The following is a 19,348-nucleotide window of genomic DNA, read 5'->3' as shown; positions in this document are numbered from 1 at the left end:
CCTGACAGAGACAGACAGACAGACACACACACCCTGCATCAAATTCCCTTTTTTTCTGAGTCATGCAGCAGAGAATACCAGGACTTTTCAGTTTCAGTGCGGCTGCCACCGCACTCATGCACACACGCGCACGCACGCACACTCGCATACTGATTATCTACCATTCCAAGAGACAACTACAGAGACAGGACTGATCAATCCTGGTGCACATTACCAGGGTCCAGAAAGACCAACGAATCCAACAGAGTCACGTGGTCCTTTCCTCTACACTAGCCACTCCCCACAGCACCTTAAGTATCTACCCAGGACTTGCCAGTGTGGAGTCATCTCGGTGAAAAGGCTTTGGGGTTTCTGACCCCACCCTCTCAGTGCAGGCAGATTTAAGAGCAACTAAGAAGAATGGCTTCCGCAGGCCACTCCCGGAAGTGGTGTTGGGCCGAGGGCTCTTCATCAGCCACCAAGTGTCTGTGTATAAAAACTAGCTATTCGACCACTAGTGCTCTATCCACAGTGGGATTACTCGTTTATACCCAAGTCACCCCACAGAGGGAGCTTAGCCAGAACAGTCCAGCTTGAACGCCATTAACAGGTTTCAGTCTGTAGGGAATGGTAGGTGGCTACAGACAGACATACGGACTATCAATACACACAGAAGGGAAAATATCTACATGTTCACCTGTGACAGGACTGCCAACAGTTTCAGGGTGGACTCTCTTTGTATAGTTAAACTTCTGGATTCTTCCAACTACATTACTAATCCTTGGCGAGTAATTCATATTTGATGTTGTTTGGTGTGTCAGTCTGGAAAGTACTTTGGGTTGCAAACATCTCTAAAGCACACACCTATGCAGTAAACTTATTCAGACACATCTGAATTCATCACAGGAACATTTTTTGTCAATAGAAGCAAAGCATTGTGGGCCTTGTAGGTTGATGTCAAGGCGATGCATGATTGGACAGTAGAGAGTAGGGCGGGGAGAGAGGAGGAAGGAGGAGATCAAGGTGGAGTCTACAGGGAAGGATGGTTAAGATTTAGGTGAACTAGATCGACTTTATCTTGTCTGGGTGGACGGTTATATCTTTATCAACTGGCAGTGAATTTATTATGTGGATGAATTGTGGATTGAGGATTTAACATGTGAATCTAATTGCTAAATTACAGGTTTCTGGAACTCTGATTTACCGGGCTGAAGAGGACAGTGTGTGAAAGAAATGGCTGAGAGGCAGTTGGAGCGCGCGGATCGGGTTCTGCCGCCTGCACCGAATCAGAACACACAGGGCCCGCAGAACTAGGAGGGTGTGTGTATGTGTGTGTGTGTGTGTGTGTGTGTGTGTGTGTGTGTGTGTGTGTGTGTGCGCGCGCGCGCACGTGTGCCTGTGTGTGCGCTTGGGTTGTGGTAATTACCACCTAGGGGACCGACCGCTCAGAGAGGGCGGCTTGTGGACCAGCTAGAGCGAGTGGATCCAGCTTGTAGGAACTAGTAGAAAATGGTCATTTTAAACTTTTTTACTGCAACAGGGCCTAACCAATGTTCTTTAATTTCCTTATTTGGGACAGGATCTCATGGCTCACAGATAACCTTGAACTGCAGCTCCTCCTTGTCCCCACCTCTCCGGTGCCTGAAATAAAGGGGTGAGCTATCACTGGGTACCGGCAGTGCTGGGGAGCAAAGCCAGGACTTTGCATGAATTAAGCCAGCATTCTACCAACCGAGACACATTCCTGGCACGCTCTTCTTTTTTGCTCTTTAATTTTCTGTCAGTGTTAAGTATAATTCTGTTCATAGAACAGAAAGAAACAGGAAAGTAAATGGGCAGATACGTTTTAAAAGTTTCAACGAGAGTTGAAAAGATCAGCATGGTCAGGATAGCAGGGGTGAAAGGGCATGCAGAGAACATTTTAGAATAAAACACATTTTCTGAAACCAGGCCAAAACTGCGGTAAGGAAGTACAGGGGGAAGTCGGGAAAAGTAACACAAGCTGTTGGCAGATAAGTCAGCTCTGGATCCATGCTCTTCCGAAGGCTGGCCAAGTGTATTCCATCGCTGGACCATAAATTAAGATCTTGGGGTAGGAGAGATGGCTGGGCACTGAAGAAAGCTTTCTTCTCTCCCTCAGAGACCCTGAGTTTAGTTCCCAGCACCCACGGTGGATGACTTACACATCCATCTGTAACTCCAGTTTTACACGTTCCTCTGGCCTCTGAGGGCACCTTCCCCCGCACATACACATAAATAAAAATAATTAAGACCTCTCATACTTACTACCAGCTGGAAACCTCAAATGCACTCTGAATTTACAAGACCATTTAACATGTATGCGTTAGGAAGGCACAAGGAAACCAACGTTCTTAGAATAAATAATTCTCTCAGCGTATGCTGTTAACTAACGCATCACTCCAGATCAAGAGGAGGATCTACTCGTGACCTCCTGCGGGATCCGTATACCTATATGACGACCTCCTTCCAAGTCGCTAAATGGGTGGTTTTAAATTTTATCACATAAGTGTTTGAAGGACGAGCCCAAAGGACAAAATTAAATTACATTTCAAGTCTAAAATAGACGTAGACCAGGTAACTAAAAGGAAAACATTCTGCTAATTGAGTGATTTCCCCCGCACTGCCTTAAAAGACAGCTTCTGGAATCTGCCCAATCACCTATCGGCAGGAAGACGGTGATGCAGCAGGACCTGCCCTTGCAGGTTTCAAGGCTGCCGTGACTGCTAGCTGCCTTCTCAGTACTCAGAATACACAACCAAACGGCGGAACAGAAGGCAGTTCCGGAGTACGATACCTTGTGATTATCGATCAGGTTCATCACCAAGTCAATGTCTCCGTGAACTGGCTGGTCTTCTGCCAGCTGGGGCTCAACCCGATACAGCCAATCAATGAGGGCCTGCAGGGCATCTGTGAACTGCCCGGAAAACAACAGGGCTTCCTCCAACTTGTTTTGTCTGGGGAGGAAAAGGAGATGAATTAGCCTTCTGGCGTTCCTCAGGCGGAGTGAAGAGGAATCAGAATCGTGAGCGGCCTTCACAGACCCCTCCTTTCCTTAGAAAATACTTTTCTCTTTTATGCCTTTAGGTACACACCTGGCATCGGTCACAGCAAAGTCCCCTTAACCCCTTGTTTGTAAATCACTGATCCTTCAGGAGTTTAAATAAGTATTTGCTAGTTTTATCTAAGAAGATTTATTTATTTATTTACTTGGCCGTTTGAAGCTGCCTGGAGATGAATTCCAGTGCATCTTGTTACAGGTTGAAGATCTGAAATACAGACTCCCCGAATATGACAGCTTCCTTCACCAACAAGATGTCCCGGGATCCCACGGTATAAAACGGTATACCACACATGCTCTTATTTAAAAGAAAAAGAATTTGGATTTCTAGTTTTAGCCCTGCAGCCATGGGATCCTGTGGCGGAGAGATGGTGGAAGGTTTAGCCTTGGAGACTGTGACGGGCATGACAGAGCCTGTGGTGTGAGTCACAACTGGGGCTGACACCTCCCAAGACAAACTATCAAAAGAAAGTCACTAGGGGACTATCACATAATGCCATTAAAGATGGCCAGCCCAACATTTTGGATACGGGTACCGACTGTTTCTGACAAGAGTAGAGCTAAGGATCGAGGATCCTGAAGTTCAGGATGTTTGAACCTTTACGCTACTATTGCGCTTTATGAAATACTTGATAGTTTTGACGTGAACTCTTGGGGCCTCACAAAAATCCAGTGGAGAGGAGGGAGATCGGAGTTTGAAGGAGTGCCGGCCTGGGTCAGAGCAGTGCTGCCTTGCATGCCGCATTTTATTTCATACCCAATACTAGGTTCCTAATGCGGGTGTGAGACAGCAGCAGTAAGGCTCTCACTGATGCCTTCATATGACGGTTCTAGTTCTATGTAAATTAAAGGAGCTGAACAGCAGAGCTGGAAGCTGGGTGGGCATGGTGGCTCTGCCCGTGATCCTGGCCACTCAAGACTCTGAGCGAGGAGGATCGGGGCTAGCCTTGTCTACACAGTGAGTTAACAGGACACTAAACTACACTATGAGACCATCCAGGACCAAGCAAGTAGGCCTAGTGGATACAGGTATTCCGTGCCCAGACAAGTCTCTGAGGTCCACAGCTACGCCTGCAGACCCTGCCCTACCGCAAATCTGCCGCGGGTCTATGGAGACACCAGTGCCTGAACAGCCTACCTTTCCACGGACTTTCCACAGATGGTGTCCCATTTGTCCCTGAGTTCGCTCAGCATGTTCTCCAGCTTCAGGGTGTCGTCGGCCAGGGAAGTTTTCTCCTTCAGAGAACGTCCAGTCCGATTGGTGGTGTCGTACACAGAATGCTTGCCTCCGAGTGATTTCTGAAACTCCTACGTATTTGACAAGGAGAGGGTTACATTTCTGCTTGGGACTGTTCGTTTGGTAACTGGTGAAAAGCGTCGGAAGCTTTGTCTAAGGCTGGGTTGTCAGTCATTTGTCCTCAGGACCAGCTGTGATTAGCTGTCATTCACAGCAAACAGAAGCTTCATTGCCCAGGGGTACAGCCTTTAGGTGTAGACATAAATATTAAGGAGGCACTTGGATATGCCCCTTTAATGAGAGGAAAGTGGTGTGTTCATCTTTTTGTGTCTATGACCCCCTGGCCCCCACCCAGCCATGGTTTTTGCCCAGATCCCTAGTAGCAGACCTCAGATCAAATCTCAACTCCTGGCTACTCCTGTTTGGACCTGCTGCACCCGTGGGCACACGTTGCCTGGCAGATTGGTACCGTAGCATGCACGCTGCCTGTGACCCTCTCCAAGTCCCCAAACATTGTGAAAGAGAGGGCAGAAAGAATCTAAGAGCTGGACAACGGGCGGAGGGTCATTAAATATTGTCTTACAGGTGTGAAAAGCCATGGCGTGTGTAAGCTCACAGCAGCTGCAGTTGCTTATATGGGATCTGCACAAGGCTAAACACAGAAAGGTAAAATGGTCACTCATAGGTGTGTGTGTGTGTGTGTGTGTGTGTGTGTGTGGGCATGAAGCCTAACCCAACCTAGGGGAATTATTGGCAGGAAAGAGATACACTACTGGGGGTGAGGGAGTCGTTGTCTTTAGTAATGTAGCAGCTGGTCTGTTAGTCATGATCCGCTGGCTACATGCATACTCGTGTCCTAATGGGTAGCCCGAGCTAAACCCAGTGGGTCACAAAGCAAAATCCCAAAAGACAGCAAGTGTGAAGGAGACTCAGCGGCAGGAGGATAAGGGAAAGTGAGGATGTGATCGGAATGTGTCGTGTAAATGTGTGAGACCACCAAAGATAACAGACGGAGACCTGGCAATGGAAGACATCAGCAAGCACCCACGCTGGATGTACAGCGCTGCTCTACACAGGGATGCCTTAGGGCAGAACACAAGCTTAGAACTTGAGGGTTTGCTCTTTCTTGTAGAAGCTCAAATCTGTCATGATCTAGAAAAAAAAATCTTGAATTTTCTTTCTGTTTGTGTGTAGAGAGCTTGTGCACCTGGGCCTTGTGCATAGTAGGTGAGTGGTTGACCATGGAACTACCTCCCCGGCCTCACTATTAGAAGGTGTGGCCTTGCTGGAGGGGGCATGGCTTTGTTAGGGTGGGTGTAGCCTTCTCTGGAGTAGGCTTGTCACTGTAGGTGTGGCCTTTAAGACCCTCATCCTAGCTGCTTGGAAGTCAGTCTTCCACTAGCAGCCTTCAGATGAAGATGTAGAACTCTCAGCTCCTCCTGCACCATGCCTGCCTGGATGCTACCATGCTCCTGCCTTGATGATAATGGACTGAACCTCAGAACCTTAAGGCAGTCCCAGTTAAATGGTGTCCTTTATAAGAGTTGCCTTGGTCACGGTGTCTGTTCACAGCAGTAAAATCCTAACTAAGACACACAGTAAGGAAACAGCTAATTGGTCTGTGAGTCAAGATGTCAGAACTGCCATTTTAGGGTCTGAGGGTTGTTAGACCGTTGGGAAAGCCTACATCCGTTCGTTCTTCCCAGCCGTACAGAGTCTTATCTCAGAAGAGGTTAGAATGCTTTTCAGGATCAAATAGCTACGGTGCTAATGTAACATCTGTATGGTACCATCCATCCCTCCGTGTGTGTGTGTGTGTGTGTGTGTGTGTGTGTGTGTGTGTGTGTGTGTGTATGTGTACTTATAGAGCCGGGGTTGTGTGTCCTAGCTAGGTAGGTACTTCTAAGTCTTTACAAAGAGAGCACAAAAACTAGAGAACCAGCGCTGAAGATACAGTCTCAGGAGTAGAAAGAAAGAAAGGTCGGCTCAGCGACTGACCTCGGGACCGGTGATGCCAGCGGGACGCTGCTCAATGCTGGCAGCACGCTGGAGTCATACCAGACTGAGAAGTGCTGCATGGCAGAGGTAACACCAGCCTCTGAGGCAACCGCAGCACCACAACTACCCAATTCTTCGTTGTTGCATTTTAAAAGCTACACTTTGCACACTTTAAGACGACCAAATTATTTATTTTGTCTGATAACAGGAGGTAACGACATCAGGAAAAATTTACGTAAAGTATCCCATCATTTCTACAGCTTGCTACTACTGAGGACTGCCTTTTCGTGTTATTCTGAATGGAATGCCTGTATCTGGAGTCAAGTGGTGACAAAATTTTCTCCGTATATCAGATACAAACTAAATCTGAGTACAGACAGACTGGAGCTTCCTAAAGACAGAAGACCTCAAACGTTGACTAGGAGTTTCCTTTTAAGACTGCTCTTACGGGCTGCCTTAAGACGTGTCTTAGAGAAACGGGAGACGCTGATGATAAACACTGTTGGGTAAAACGGAGACTCTAATATTCCCTGCATGTTCTTTTTTCCGGGTTTCTCTAGCTCAGAATGCAATGTTACTTTTCTTAAGATCATGTAACATCCGTGTAAAAACTCAAATAAAGCATTTTATTTTGAGCAAGGGACTAGTTTTTCCACCAAAGGAGTGTGGATGATGTTGGCCACCATGGCAGCTCATAGGAAGAAGCCATCAGCTAAACAAGGCGATCTTAAAGCCCCTTCTGTCCCAAGGGCACATATGTTCCTTCCCATCATCCTCTGGCCACCACCCTCTGGTGAGTCCACTGAACACATGCAAAGATGGTGTCTAGATTTTCTGAGGAAGATAAAACTTAAATTATCCCACGATTTCCTAGCCTCTTAAAAGTACCATGTTCTAAGCAGTCATTTATGTAAACGTAGGGGTCTGAGGTTGTGGAAGTGTTCATAATAATCACGACGGGCTGCTCACACCACACCTCTATCTGTACGACCAATGGCCACTTTCTAACAGGCACACAGGGGCTGGCGAAAGGACGTGAATGTGGAAGGACTACTAAAAAAGGGAACTATTTTGAAACCTTGTATCTACATTTTTCTAGTTTCACAGAAAAGCTCGTAGCTGATTATCTAAGAGAAGGGATGGAATTTTATACAGGTATGCACACAGGTGAGCGCACACACACACACACACACACACACACACACACACACACACACACACACACACACCCGTTGCTGCAATTACCGGCTCTTGGCTAGCATCAGTCAGCTTTTCCTATGTCTCCGTTTAAAAAGACCTGTTTACTTATGGGGCAAGGTTTTGCTCTGTCCCCCAGGCTGCCTCCTCATTCCTCGGTTTCCCAAGCAACTGTGATCTGTGCACCCTATACTCTAGATTTATCCATTAAAAAAAATGGCAAGTTAAGAGAGTTGTCATGGAAAGCTGAAAACTCAGTGTATTCTAGACTACAGAAGAGACATCGGCTTTAATTTCGTGCTTTCTTTTAGCAACTTGCAGGTCCCCCTTACTGTGATGAATGCACACACGCAGACGAGAAGAAACCAGTTCTTGAAATGCACACGGAACGTGCGTGCTTCGCCAACGAGCAGCTCACCTTGTGCTGCACCAGCTGTGCTTTGATTTTGTCTGGATCGTTGGCGATTTCCAGTTCAGAATCCAGGGATTTTTCTGACTCTTCCAGCCACTCCATCAGCTTACTCCAGGCTTCGTGGAACTGTTAAAGAGACCCATGTTTATGGAGCGCGCAGTGTTTGCGATTTAGTCTATTATAAAACAGGAACAATCACCGATGCCATATGCGAAACAAAAAAAAAATCATCATTTCGAAGGGACCACTGACAAATGGCAAAGCAACCCTGGACACGTACAACTGTGGCCTGAGGTCACGCAACTGTGACTCAGGCGGCCGGCAGCTTGCTAAGTACAGGAAGGAGCCAGACAATGCTAGGGAGGGCTAGGGACAGCTAGGGAGCCCCTCAGCCCAGCCCACGTGGTCTCCCTTTGCTCAATAGTTAACATAAATTCTCAGGAAATGTCTGTTTTGTTTCGTTTATCTGTCTCTACTTACCCTGACATTTTTCTGTGCTCAACTCCTATGTTAGGAAAAAGGAATGAAAGGAAAACGCACGCTTGTGAATTATCTTTAAACGTGACAGGGAGAAGAAAAGGCCATCTCTGTCTCAGTACAGGAGGATAACTCTGCGCTTAGAGCCCCGCTCAGGGCGGTCCCACCTACCGGGGTTTGAGATGCACAAGTCCTGCCTTGCTAGTGTTCTAGCCATGTTTAATTCTGTTTGCCAACCAGGAACCTGACATTATTCGGAGTCAATGCATGTTTATTTCTAGTTGCAGGGTTTTTTCTTCTTTCTGCTTGCCTTACAGAAGAACACTTTGATAAGAATTCTGGGTACCGATTAGGAAACTGGTTACACGTTATTTTCTTATAATAAACTTAAACAAAGAGCTGCATAACAGAGGCTAAAGAAGTTAAGATTCCTGTACGCCCAAACACCCTGATAATGAAGTAACGGAAACTGTGTGACCATAGCAGCGCACTGTGGGCACGGGGTCACCAGCTGCGGGCGTGTACGAGAGAGCAGCTCACTGAGATTTTGGCCTCCCTGCCCAGCGCATCCCTCTCATAGAGCTACCTAACTTAGATGGGAAGGAAAAATAGCTGAGGCTAAGACAAACTCATGACAGACAGAGCCACAGAACTACAATCAGTACACAGTCCAGACTCAGAAGAGGAAAGGAGCGGAAGGAAGAGTCGGTGGGGTCCTAGGTGGCTTGGCTCGGGGACAGGTGTGGCAACAGCTGGGCTGCTGAGTGCTGCAAACACGCAGGCTCTGGAGCTCATCCTGCTTCCAAACCTAACCTTAAGCGGCGGAAACAGGGCACGCGGTATCCAAGCGCGTATTGGAAGCAGGAGAATAGAAAGTTGGTTAACTAAATGAGACAATAACGCTGGTTAAACGGAGAGAGGAGAAAGAGGCAAGCCAGTATTCGGTAAACCTCTGTGAAGTAGCTCTTCGAAACCTGGGAGGTACTTGTGCAGAGGAGTGCGTCAGGTTTGGAATTAGTGTCGTCCAACAGAATCCCTGGGGACTGATTCTGCTTCAGAGACGGACAGCGAGGTTACCATGCTTCTCACTCGGAAAGGGACTGCGGCATTTCTAACACCTTTAAATTCACGCACTTCAAACATAGAAACGCCAGACTCCCGTAAACATCTTTCAGCATCGACCAATGAGCCTAGCTCTCCAAACACCAGACTCCAACACTGTCAGTACTGGCAGCAGGAGCGGAATGGGGTGGAAGTAAAAAAAAAAAAAATACAACAAAAAACCCCCACAATTTCTGGCCTCAATATTTCACCAAGTTTTAGTAAAAAAAAAAAAAAAAAAAAAAAAAAAAACCAAACCAACAACAACAAACAAAACCAACCATTTCTGCCAAGTAAGGTGGATTTATCCTCACAGGGCAGGGAGAGGAGTGATTTCCCTCTTCTCCGTGGTTAGTTTGGATGAACGTTAGTCAATAGCAGGTTGAGAGAGAATAGAAAGTTCCATGTGAGGTTGGTGAGGTTGGCTAAGTTAAAATTAGCCCCCGACAACTAATTTCAAGTGAGATGGAAGGGAGCAGAATCTTGGGGAAGAAATGAAGGCTGTGAACAAGCAACACGGGACGAGAGGGACATGGATGAGGAGTTAGGTTCCTCAGGTAGCACTCGGGAGGATGTAGGCCTGGTCTTCAGCTCTGGCGTGAAGGAAGTCTGGCTTCCAGAGTTAGCAATATAACTCAGTGGGCCCGTCTGAGTAGGAGAAGAGGGGTTGAAAGGGGAAAAATAAACATACGGCAAAAGGAAACTTTGTAAGTTCTCAATGGGCCTTGATGGTAAGCTATGAAGTAGGGTTATCTATGGCTTTTCAAGATGGGTCCCGGAAGCCGAATTTGGCTGCCAATGCAAAGGCCGGCCATGGGCCTTTCAGGAAATGAACACCTTGGCTCCTTATTGCTATGGGATACGATAATAAAAGTCCTGTGATCACACAGTTCTGCCAAGGTCATAGAACGTCAGCCAAGTTTATTACCTGCTTGGCCCTCTTCCTTGCTTCGTCCAAGGATCTTCCTCTCTCTACTAAGCGCTGAACCACCTTTTCCCACCGACTCTGCACGCTGATCAGCAGGTTCTTAATGAGCACGACGTCTTGTTTCTGACTGAAATACTTCAGGTGGGTTCCAGTTTTGTCCAGCTCTATTATCTGCTCACGGTGTGAATTCACTTCGTTGGCAAAGACCTTTCTCCACAGAAGAGAACATAATTAGAAACCAGGGGAGATGAAATGACTTTAAAGATGTCCACACAACTGTCGGCAGCACCCATGTTAAAGGACACAGGGAAGGTCTCAGATGGGTAAGGTGAGGGGTGAATCCATAAGCAATTAAAAAAACATACACTGAAAAGAAAGCTTCCAAATTACTAAACAGATTCTTCTGACATGAAGGCACACGCTTCCCAAGAGTTCCGACGTACCTTGTGTTCATCAATTTGGAACAAGATGGTGTCCAAGATAAGACTTGGCCGGGAAGCCACGTTCAAAGTTTGCTCAGCCTGGGTAAGCCAGTTGATGAAGTCCTGGAGGGAATTGTGGAAGTCCATGGCCAAGTGCAGGGCCTCTTCCAATTTTGTCTGCAAAGGAAAGGGACTTAGCGTTTGGCGCTCACAGTTTGCTTGCTGTGTTTCAGCCAATCAAGGACGTTCCCGCTCGGGTCGCTGCCCTGTCAGGACACCACGTATGTCCTATCAATGGCGGGTGCTGTTTGTTGCGCAGTTACTGAGAGTTCCTAGATTATTTTTCTACACTTTGAAAAGGTGATAATGGGCTGGAGAGATGGCTCAGCGGTTAAGAGCACCAATTGCTCTTCCAGAGGTCCTGAGTTCAAATCCCAGCAATCACATGGTGGCTTACAACCATCTGTAATGGAATCCTCTTCTGGTGCGTCTGAAGACAGCTACAGTGTACTCATATATGTAAAGAAAATAAATATTTAAAAAAAAAAAGGTGATAAGATGCACACTATCTCATAAGTTACAAAGGATGTATCAGTTTTATGCGAGAGATTAGCAAACGTAAGCACAATCACAGCACTCTCTTTTGTTTAAATGTGTGATCAGAGTACAGTTATTGATAACCTAGGACTTGTGTGGTTCATATAAATCTATATTTGTATGTGTATGGACGCATATGTCTCAGAGTCACTGGAGCTAGACTTACGGACAGCTTTGAGCTGCTATGCGAGTATGGGAATTGAACCCAGATCTGTCGGGAGAATAGCTGATGCTCTTAACCTCTAGCTAAGTCTCCAGCCCCCAGTGCTTCCTATTTTTAAAAAGCACCAGAGTTTCTAAAACCTGGAGCAATATGTGACCTGTGATACATCTTAATCTACACTGTATCGATGTTCTCTGTGACCTGTGATACAACTTAATCTGCATTGTATCAATGTTCTCTTGGGCTAGACTACTGTTTTTAACTTCACAAAACAACAACATGAAAATTAGACTCCTGATAGCTAGGAATAAAACACAGCTCGAGGAGGGACACACGCAAATGCTGTCCTGTCGCGCCGATCAAAGCACACACCTTCTTCTCGTTGAGTTTGCTTTTCACGGATTCCCACTTCTCCTTCAAGTTGGTTATGTCTTGGTCAATGTTGGTCTCCACAGACCTGGGGCATCGTGCGAGCATCTGCTGTCCCCTCAGCATCAGGTTCTTGTATGTCTCTTCTTTGATGGCAAAGGCGGTGCAGACTTCCTACAACGAGATTGCCCTCACGTTAGTATGCGACTGGCCAGAGCCCTGAGACCTTGTAATGTGTGTCAGTGCTCTGCCTACGTGCATGTATGTGCATTTATGTGCACGCCTGGTACCTGTGGAGGTCAGAAGGGGGGTGAGGATGGCAGGTCTGGAGTCGCAGTCGGTTATGAGCTACTGTGCAGGTGCTTGGGATCAGACCTGATCCTCTCTAACACCAGTGAATGCTCTTAACCACCCAGCCCCTCTTCCAGTTGCCAGCTAGAGTCACATTTTTTAAAAAAAAATTTTTTTATTTATATGAGTACACTATAGCTGTTCAGACACACCAGAAGAGGGTGTCAGATCAATTACAGATGGTTGTGAACCATAGAGTGTTTGCTGGGAATTGAACTCAGGACCTCTGGAAGAGCAGTCAGTGCTCTTAATCACTGAGCCATCTCTCCAGCCCTAGAGTCAGATTTTTTAAAAATAAGGTCCATCTCCTCCAATCCGTTCCTGACACGTCAGTTCATCTTTCTATCTGACAGGACCAGCCTGACAAACAGCTGCACTCTACTCAATATTGAAGTTGTACCTGCGCTTACAGTCATGCCTCGTCTGTTGAGAAGTCTACCACCACGCATGCTGCACGCTAAGATCTATGGCAACAACCAACAATCGGCATGCTGTCAAGGCGGCTGTCACTACAGTGACGAGTCAGGTCAGGTCTGAAGTGCCATGCTAGCAATTTAGCTCCTCTGAGGAGCTCCCCCTCTGCAAACTGAAACGTCTATGCCCTTTTTACCACCATAGAATAACTAAAGAAAAACAATCAGTACAGTTTAATCTTGTACCTGGAAAGCATGTGGTGGACAGAAAGATACCGAAGGAGTTGAGAGTTGATAGAAAAGACTGCTGGGTTACTGGAGCGACGTTTATGATATCATTTATAAAACTTTAAATGTTGCCAATGAGGATGCTCTGTGTGTGTGTGTGTGTGTGTGTGTGTGTGTGTGTGTGTGTGTGTTTGTATAGGGAAATTCTGCTAAAATGCGAAGCACACCACCAATGAGACAATGTTTACAACTCATCAGAAACTAAGGCAGGTTTAATCGCGTTGATTGAATTATAACGTGGGCTGAATCACAGTTCTGATGGAGAGCTATATATTCTACATCTTACTGAAATTTTTAACTTAATTAAAAAAATGAGATTAAGTTTTATAAAACCAGCCACATGAAACATGTTTGGTGATGTGCGTGCAGTTATAATGTGGCCTCCCCATTCCCACTGACTACATCTTCATCAGCTAAAAACCTGATTTCTTCATCCTTAAAAAAACAGCGCATTAGAAGAGAAACGGAGCACACACACAGATGCGTTTTATAGCTCAGTGGTAGAGCACTTGCCTAGCAAGCGCAAGGCCCTGGGTTCGGTCCCCAGCTCCAAAAGAAAAAAAAAAAAAAGAGCGTTAAGTCCTGAAGCAGCCTCAGGTACGTGAAAACTCATGGTGTTCTTATCTTCATTTCTAGCACAACCAGGTCAAAAGGAAACCGCTGTCCTGGCATTACCGTGCTTTCCAATCTGCTAGCAAAGATTTATTTAATTTTTAAGTGTATGTCTAGACATGTGGGTTCGTGTGCACCGTGTGTATGCTGGAGCCCGGGGGGCCTGAAGGAGGAATGTGATGTCCTGGAACGAGGCTTACAGGTGGTTGTGAGCTGTGAGGTAGGTGCTGAGAAATGAACTCTGGTCCTCTGGAAGAACAATAAAGCCTCTTACTCTGGGCCACCTCTCCAGGCCCTCTGCAGCTTTTGTTGTTGCCTGCTTGCTTGTTTGTTTTTAAGCATAGAATTTTTAGTCAAAGAACTCATATAGGGTCACGTGAAGTTCCTTTTGTGTGTCCTATGCAAACAAAGTATTTTATGTATTGTGGTTTTCTGAAATTTCTAAAGGTAAGTTCTCTGCTTGCAAGTTCTTGTATTCTTTTAAAAGCGTAGCTTTCTGGAGGCAGAACTCATTATTAGTTAGTTAACAGAACTACGTGAGAGCTGTTTAAGAACGTCCAGGGAAGTAAGGAACTACGGAAAAGCCATTCAGGGTTTTACAAAGATGGGCCCTCTGAGGTCACGCAAGACTACTTTGTTCTTCAAGCAAATAGGTCTTACCTAGCCGTGAACAGCAAACCCAAACCACAGGATTACATGAATTACTCACACATGATTATTATATTAATTATAATTATTTTAAATTACCAAATCATTTCAGATGTGTCTTTATACTTCAGGGGATAACAGTTCATAGTTAATATGATGCTGTGTTATTATAATTCTTTTAAGACTTTGTGTGTGTGTGTGTGTGTGTGTGAGAGAGAGAGAGAGAGAGAGAGAGAGAGAGAGAGAGAGAGAGCGAGAGCGCAAGCACAGGAGAGATACTCAGAACTGCTAGACTTCTTCAAATCCGTTTTTTCATGTGCTGACATACTAACCTCTGAGGCAGATTCTTACTTGAAAAATTTAATTGCTAAATGGTGCTGTTTCTAGCATTTACACATAGTGATTTCTGCTACAAAACTTAATTTTTCAAACTGTATCATCTTCCATTATGTATGTATTATGTATGCATGTATGTATGTATTATGTATGTGTGCATGCATGTATTATGTATGCACGCATGTATGTATTATATACGTATGTATGTATGTATGTACGTGCGTACGTACGTATGAATGACCAGGGTGAGGGCTGCAGGAAACACTACACGTACCATATGTGCGTTAAGCTGCTCTCTGGCTGTCTCCGGTAGACCTCCCAGAGGTTTGGATGCCAGGAGATGACGCTCTGTGTCCGTTAGCCACTGTTGTAGATCCTCAATTTCACCATGGAACCCTTTGGCCTGCAGGGACAGGTGGTTTTTAAGTTTGTGTCACACACACTATCACTCTCCAGCAAGGGCAAAAACCATCCCCAGCCTGCTAAGCCATCTCTGCGTCTCATCAGAATGCCAGGGGCCAGGGGCAGTGCTCACTCCTGGGCACTCCGAGGAAGCTCGGGCATACGAGTATTAGGCAAAGACCTGGAGTTGCTTCCTTATCAGCTCTGTTCTTTATCTCAATTATTCTTACTCCTCTCTTTAAAGCATCAACATTAAACCTGCATCTGAGGGCTACTGGGGCACACCGGTGTCACTTCAGCCGGACACCACGGGGCTCCTCTTTAGTCACCTGGCGCAAGGCGCTGTCCAGCTGCTGCTTCCTTTGATCTGTCTTTTCCAAAATATCCTGCCAGCGCTGATTCAGAATTCTGAGCTTGTACTGGAGGTTGCTTGCTTCTTCGCCCTCACTTGACTCGATGAGGTCATTTCCTGCTTTGTTGACGGCCTCCACGGTGGACTGGTGGGCTAGGACGTCATTTTGGAGCACCTGGAAATGTTAGCGTGATCAGCAACAGAGAGGGGTCTCCCGTATCCCAAGCAAGCCTCGAACTCAACGTAGCTAAAGAAGACTTCGACATTCTCCTTTTTGTTTTTATTTTGTTTGTTGTTGTTTTGTTTTTCAAGACAGGGGTTTTGCTGTGTAGCCCTGGCAGTCCAGGGATTTGCCCTGTAGACCAAGCTGGCCTCGAACTCACAGAGATCAACCTGTTTTTGAGTCCCAAGCGCTAGGGTTAAAGGTGTGCACTTTTTCCACCTCCCAAGCGCTGGGGATGCAGGTGTGGGACGCCACATCCAGTTTTAGGTATTGCCAAGGGATCGAACCTAGGTCTTTCTGCATGATGGGTCAGGAGCTAGCACCTGAACCACGCCTCTAGTGCCCTATACCTGTTTCATTTTCTAGGTGTGAAACATTCTGAAGCAAAAGCCTCATAACAACAGACCTTCTTCCCTCCAACTTTGTGGCTTCCTAGATGGACACACTTTCAGATGACCGGCAGTCTCCAAGGGGCTGCACAAACCCTTGGCAGCTACTCCCACTAGAATGACCTTGCAATTGATACACTGCATACTTTTTTTTTTTTTGGGGGGTTCTTTTTTTTTTTTTCGGAGCTGGGGACCGAACCCAGGGCCTTGTGCTTGCTAGGCAAGCGCTCTACCACTGAGCCAAATCCCCAACCCCTACACTGCATACTTTTGTAGAGATTATAATTAGATGATTAAAACATTTTCACTGATTCAAGTCCATTTTAACTCAACTTAATCGTAATGTCTTAAGGGATAATTTTACTCCTCTATACTTGTTATAACATTATCACATATCTAAGACATATGTTTTATAATGACTGCTATGAAAGTCTCTCACTGAAGGGACGCTGGAACTTCCAACTTGAAAGGACTCCTTTTGCCTAGCGTTAGTTGAGAGCTCATTATAACCCTACCCTACCACTCTCTGATGTACGCTTGGCAGCCATTGAGAAGAGAATGTCATCTCTTATCCTATGTAAGACATTGCACATCTGGAGGGGAACCCGGACCCGGGAGGCTTTCCAGATGGGACAGCCCCCCCACTCCTCAGTATTGCTTCTCTGGCAATCGAATCAGTTTCTGAGGCGTCCAAGGAGTCAGAATCCCCCAAAGGCACAAACTGACTGTGTAAGGAGTCAGGTTCCACCAAGCACACTTTTTGACACGTTAACGACGGGGAACACTTCCTTAAGGTCTGAGGGTTGAATACTGCTGTGTCTACATCTACAGGACACTTCTACAGAATTCCTTCCTCTGATGCTCAGAGGCGGGGAGAGTGCAGAGCAGAGGCTAGGGACTTTCGTTCAGCCTTGGTTTGGGCAATCTCAAGTCAGTACACGCCGGTCTTTCAAAAACAGAGGGTAAAAAGGGAAGAGGGCCTGTGTCTTAGTCACATGAAGAGTTAAAAGGTTTCCCAAAGATCTCCGTTCTAAACAGCCAGCTTGGGGTGTCTTACTTTCCACCCTTATTATACACAGTTCTAATCACTGGTACTTTTAAGACAATTGCCAGATTTCCTAAGACGTAAATGCTCCTAGATACTCATTCTGTGAGAACAAGCCTAGTTTGTTTTTATAAAGAGTCATTCTGGCAAGTTACTGCTGCCCAGAGGCCAAGAGACATTAAAAGCCATGGTAGGACAACAGCATTTTCACCATGCAAGTCTTTAGGCTGTTTCCTACAATCTTAAGAAGTATTCGACATTAACTTAGGAATGGGTTTGAGGGATTAAATCTTCAGGGTTTGCCCGGCAGCACGGCCTTGCTACGTTTGATAGCTGTACCCCACCCTAGTGAGAAAATACTTTCATTGTGCCTTGTAGGCACACACTTCAAGCAGTTTAATGCCAGACAACCTCTGTTAAGACCATAAAGCTAAGACCCTCGAACGTTAACGGTGACGGGCAGCAACGGTACGTACGTGATGCTTAGCAAGTTCGATCTCGATGGCTTTCGGGTCTCCTCCAACAGGTTTCTGTTCACTCAGCAAGCCCTTGGTGTGTGTCAGCCATGCGAGGAGCTCGTCCAGGGCGTGCTGGAACTGACCCAGCGCCAAGAGAGCACCCTCAAGTTTGTGCTGCCAAGAAGCAGAGAAGAAAATATCCGCTTAGACCCCGACATGGTAAGTGATGTTCTCTTACCAAACAAGGGCAAAGATCAACTGTTGGATGACATCCCATCTATCCTCACGGCTCACGAATCTACTCATATCTAATTTGAGATTAGTAACAAGTCTAATTTGATTGTGTGTATGTGTGTGTGAGAAAACACGGCACAAACGGGAAAATTTTAATAAGGCAGTTTAGGCGCTCCTGAGGTTTACCGGTATTCTCTGCTAAGGCGATTTTTAGTCGTTGTTTTACATCACTGTCTTGGGGTTTACCTGTCTGCTGACAATTCGCTCGTCCAGGCTGTCCCATATCAATTTCAGCTCCATCAACGGGTCCTGGACGGTGTGCTTGTCAGCCTCCTCTGTTACTTTCTTCAGCAAAAGTTCTGCTTGGTGGTTCAGCCTTTCCATTTCTATCTGTTGTTGGTAAGCTTCTGACTTAAATTGCTGTTGGGGGGGGGGGGGGAAAACCAGAGGAACATTTGAAAAATAAACCAGGAAAAACTAAAGTTCACATTTTCCCGTTGAAAGAAAAAGAGGTCTAGAGCGAAGTTTCCCTCTTTTACTCAATGGCTTATGAATAGTTATAGTTTTGGCATTTGACTTTTATTATGCGCGGTAAAATTTAACAGATCCCACAGAGAAACATTTTTTAGTATCTGATTTTATATCAATGTATATGAAACCCTAGAAACGATGACTTTGAGGAATTTAGTAGTTCCCGATCTCAGGCAAGCACATGGTATGCGTTCCCTCATAATTTTCATGTTTTTATAGCTGCGTTGTGTTTGTTAGTAATTACTTCTATGTCCCACTGTTACTGCAAAATAATTCCCAAATCTGGCCCTCCCCTCTGCATACACCTGCCCTCTCCATTCAGACCGGAGGATATCTGAAGGACTGCACGTCAAAATGTACGCACAGTTGCTTTTAAATACATAGAGTTACTAATCTTGCCCCACCCCCTTTGCTTACTTGTAATTCTATAGAGGAAAATAAATCAGTCTTTCATTTAAAAAAAAAAAAAACAGCACTTATATATATATAAGTGCTTCCTGCATGCAGATATCATCCCACCTCAACTTTAGGGCCTGTGAAATGGAGCAGTGGGGAAAGCTATTTGCTACCAAGCCCAACAAGCTGACCCCTGTTCTCTGACCTCCTTTTGTGAACCGCACCCTCGTGTGCAAACACAGACGCACGTGTTAATAGATATGTGCAACAGAAACAAATAGCACCGTTTTGGGGTCAGTATGCAATGTTTCAGTTACGTCAGCTGAGTGAATAGGCGGGAAGCCTGGAGAACGAGTGACTTAGGGAACTTACAGGCAGCTCCTTACCAACCGGGAGCCCCACACCTACCTTCAGCTCTTCAATCTGCTGCTTGACCGTCTCCAAGTCCGTTCCGATGGGAGACATTGTGGCTAGCTTATTGCCTGCGATATCGACCCAGTCGAATATTGCCTGCAAGACACGTGTTCTGTGTGTTAGCATGGCAGCTCGAGAAAGGCGCTGACCTCAAGAGAACTTTAATATTAAAAATCAGATGCTAACTGGCTGAAACTTTTTAAAATTGGGAGCGTTTACCCAAATAAAAGCGGTAATATAAAACAGCTCCTCAAATACCAAGTAAATGTCACCTCCAGTTCAGCACCAAAGCTGGCC

The 19,348-nt window shown here is 45.9% G+C and overlaps 1 protein-coding gene across 6 annotated transcripts in view; it reads right to left on the bottom strand.

The window, feature by feature from the left end:
* Positions 1-19,348, bottom strand: part of Dst (dystonin) — a 396,852-nt gene that overhangs the window by 21,014 nt on the left and 356,490 nt on the right. For all 6 annotated transcript variants that reach the window (XM_032900894.1, XM_032900896.1, XM_032900895.1 and 3 more), the window contains 11 exons: positions 19,046-19,147; positions 17,957-18,130; positions 17,495-17,650; positions 15,339-15,536; positions 14,882-15,010; positions 11,963-12,133; positions 10,852-11,007; positions 10,409-10,615; positions 7,909-8,028; positions 4,197-4,366; positions 2,795-2,954 (listed from right to left, as the gene is read on the bottom strand). In XM_032900894.1, coding sequence (XP_032756785.1) covers positions 2,795-2,954; positions 4,197-4,366; positions 7,909-8,028; positions 10,409-10,615; positions 10,852-11,007; positions 11,963-12,133; positions 14,882-15,010; positions 15,339-15,536; positions 17,495-17,650; positions 17,957-18,130; positions 19,046-19,147 — 1,743 coding nt within the window. The remainder of the gene's footprint in view (positions 1-2,794; positions 2,955-4,196; positions 4,367-7,908; positions 8,029-10,408; positions 10,616-10,851; positions 11,008-11,962; positions 12,134-14,881; positions 15,011-15,338; positions 15,537-17,494; positions 17,651-17,956; positions 18,131-19,045; positions 19,148-19,348) is intronic.

This window comes from Rattus rattus, chromosome 4 (assembly GCF_011064425.1).
Source record: "Rattus rattus isolate New Zealand chromosome 4, Rrattus_CSIRO_v1, whole genome shotgun sequence".
Taxonomy (NCBI): Eukaryota; Metazoa; Chordata; class Mammalia; order Rodentia; family Muridae; genus Rattus; species Rattus rattus.
This window is presented reverse-complemented; position numbering and strand designations above follow the sequence as displayed.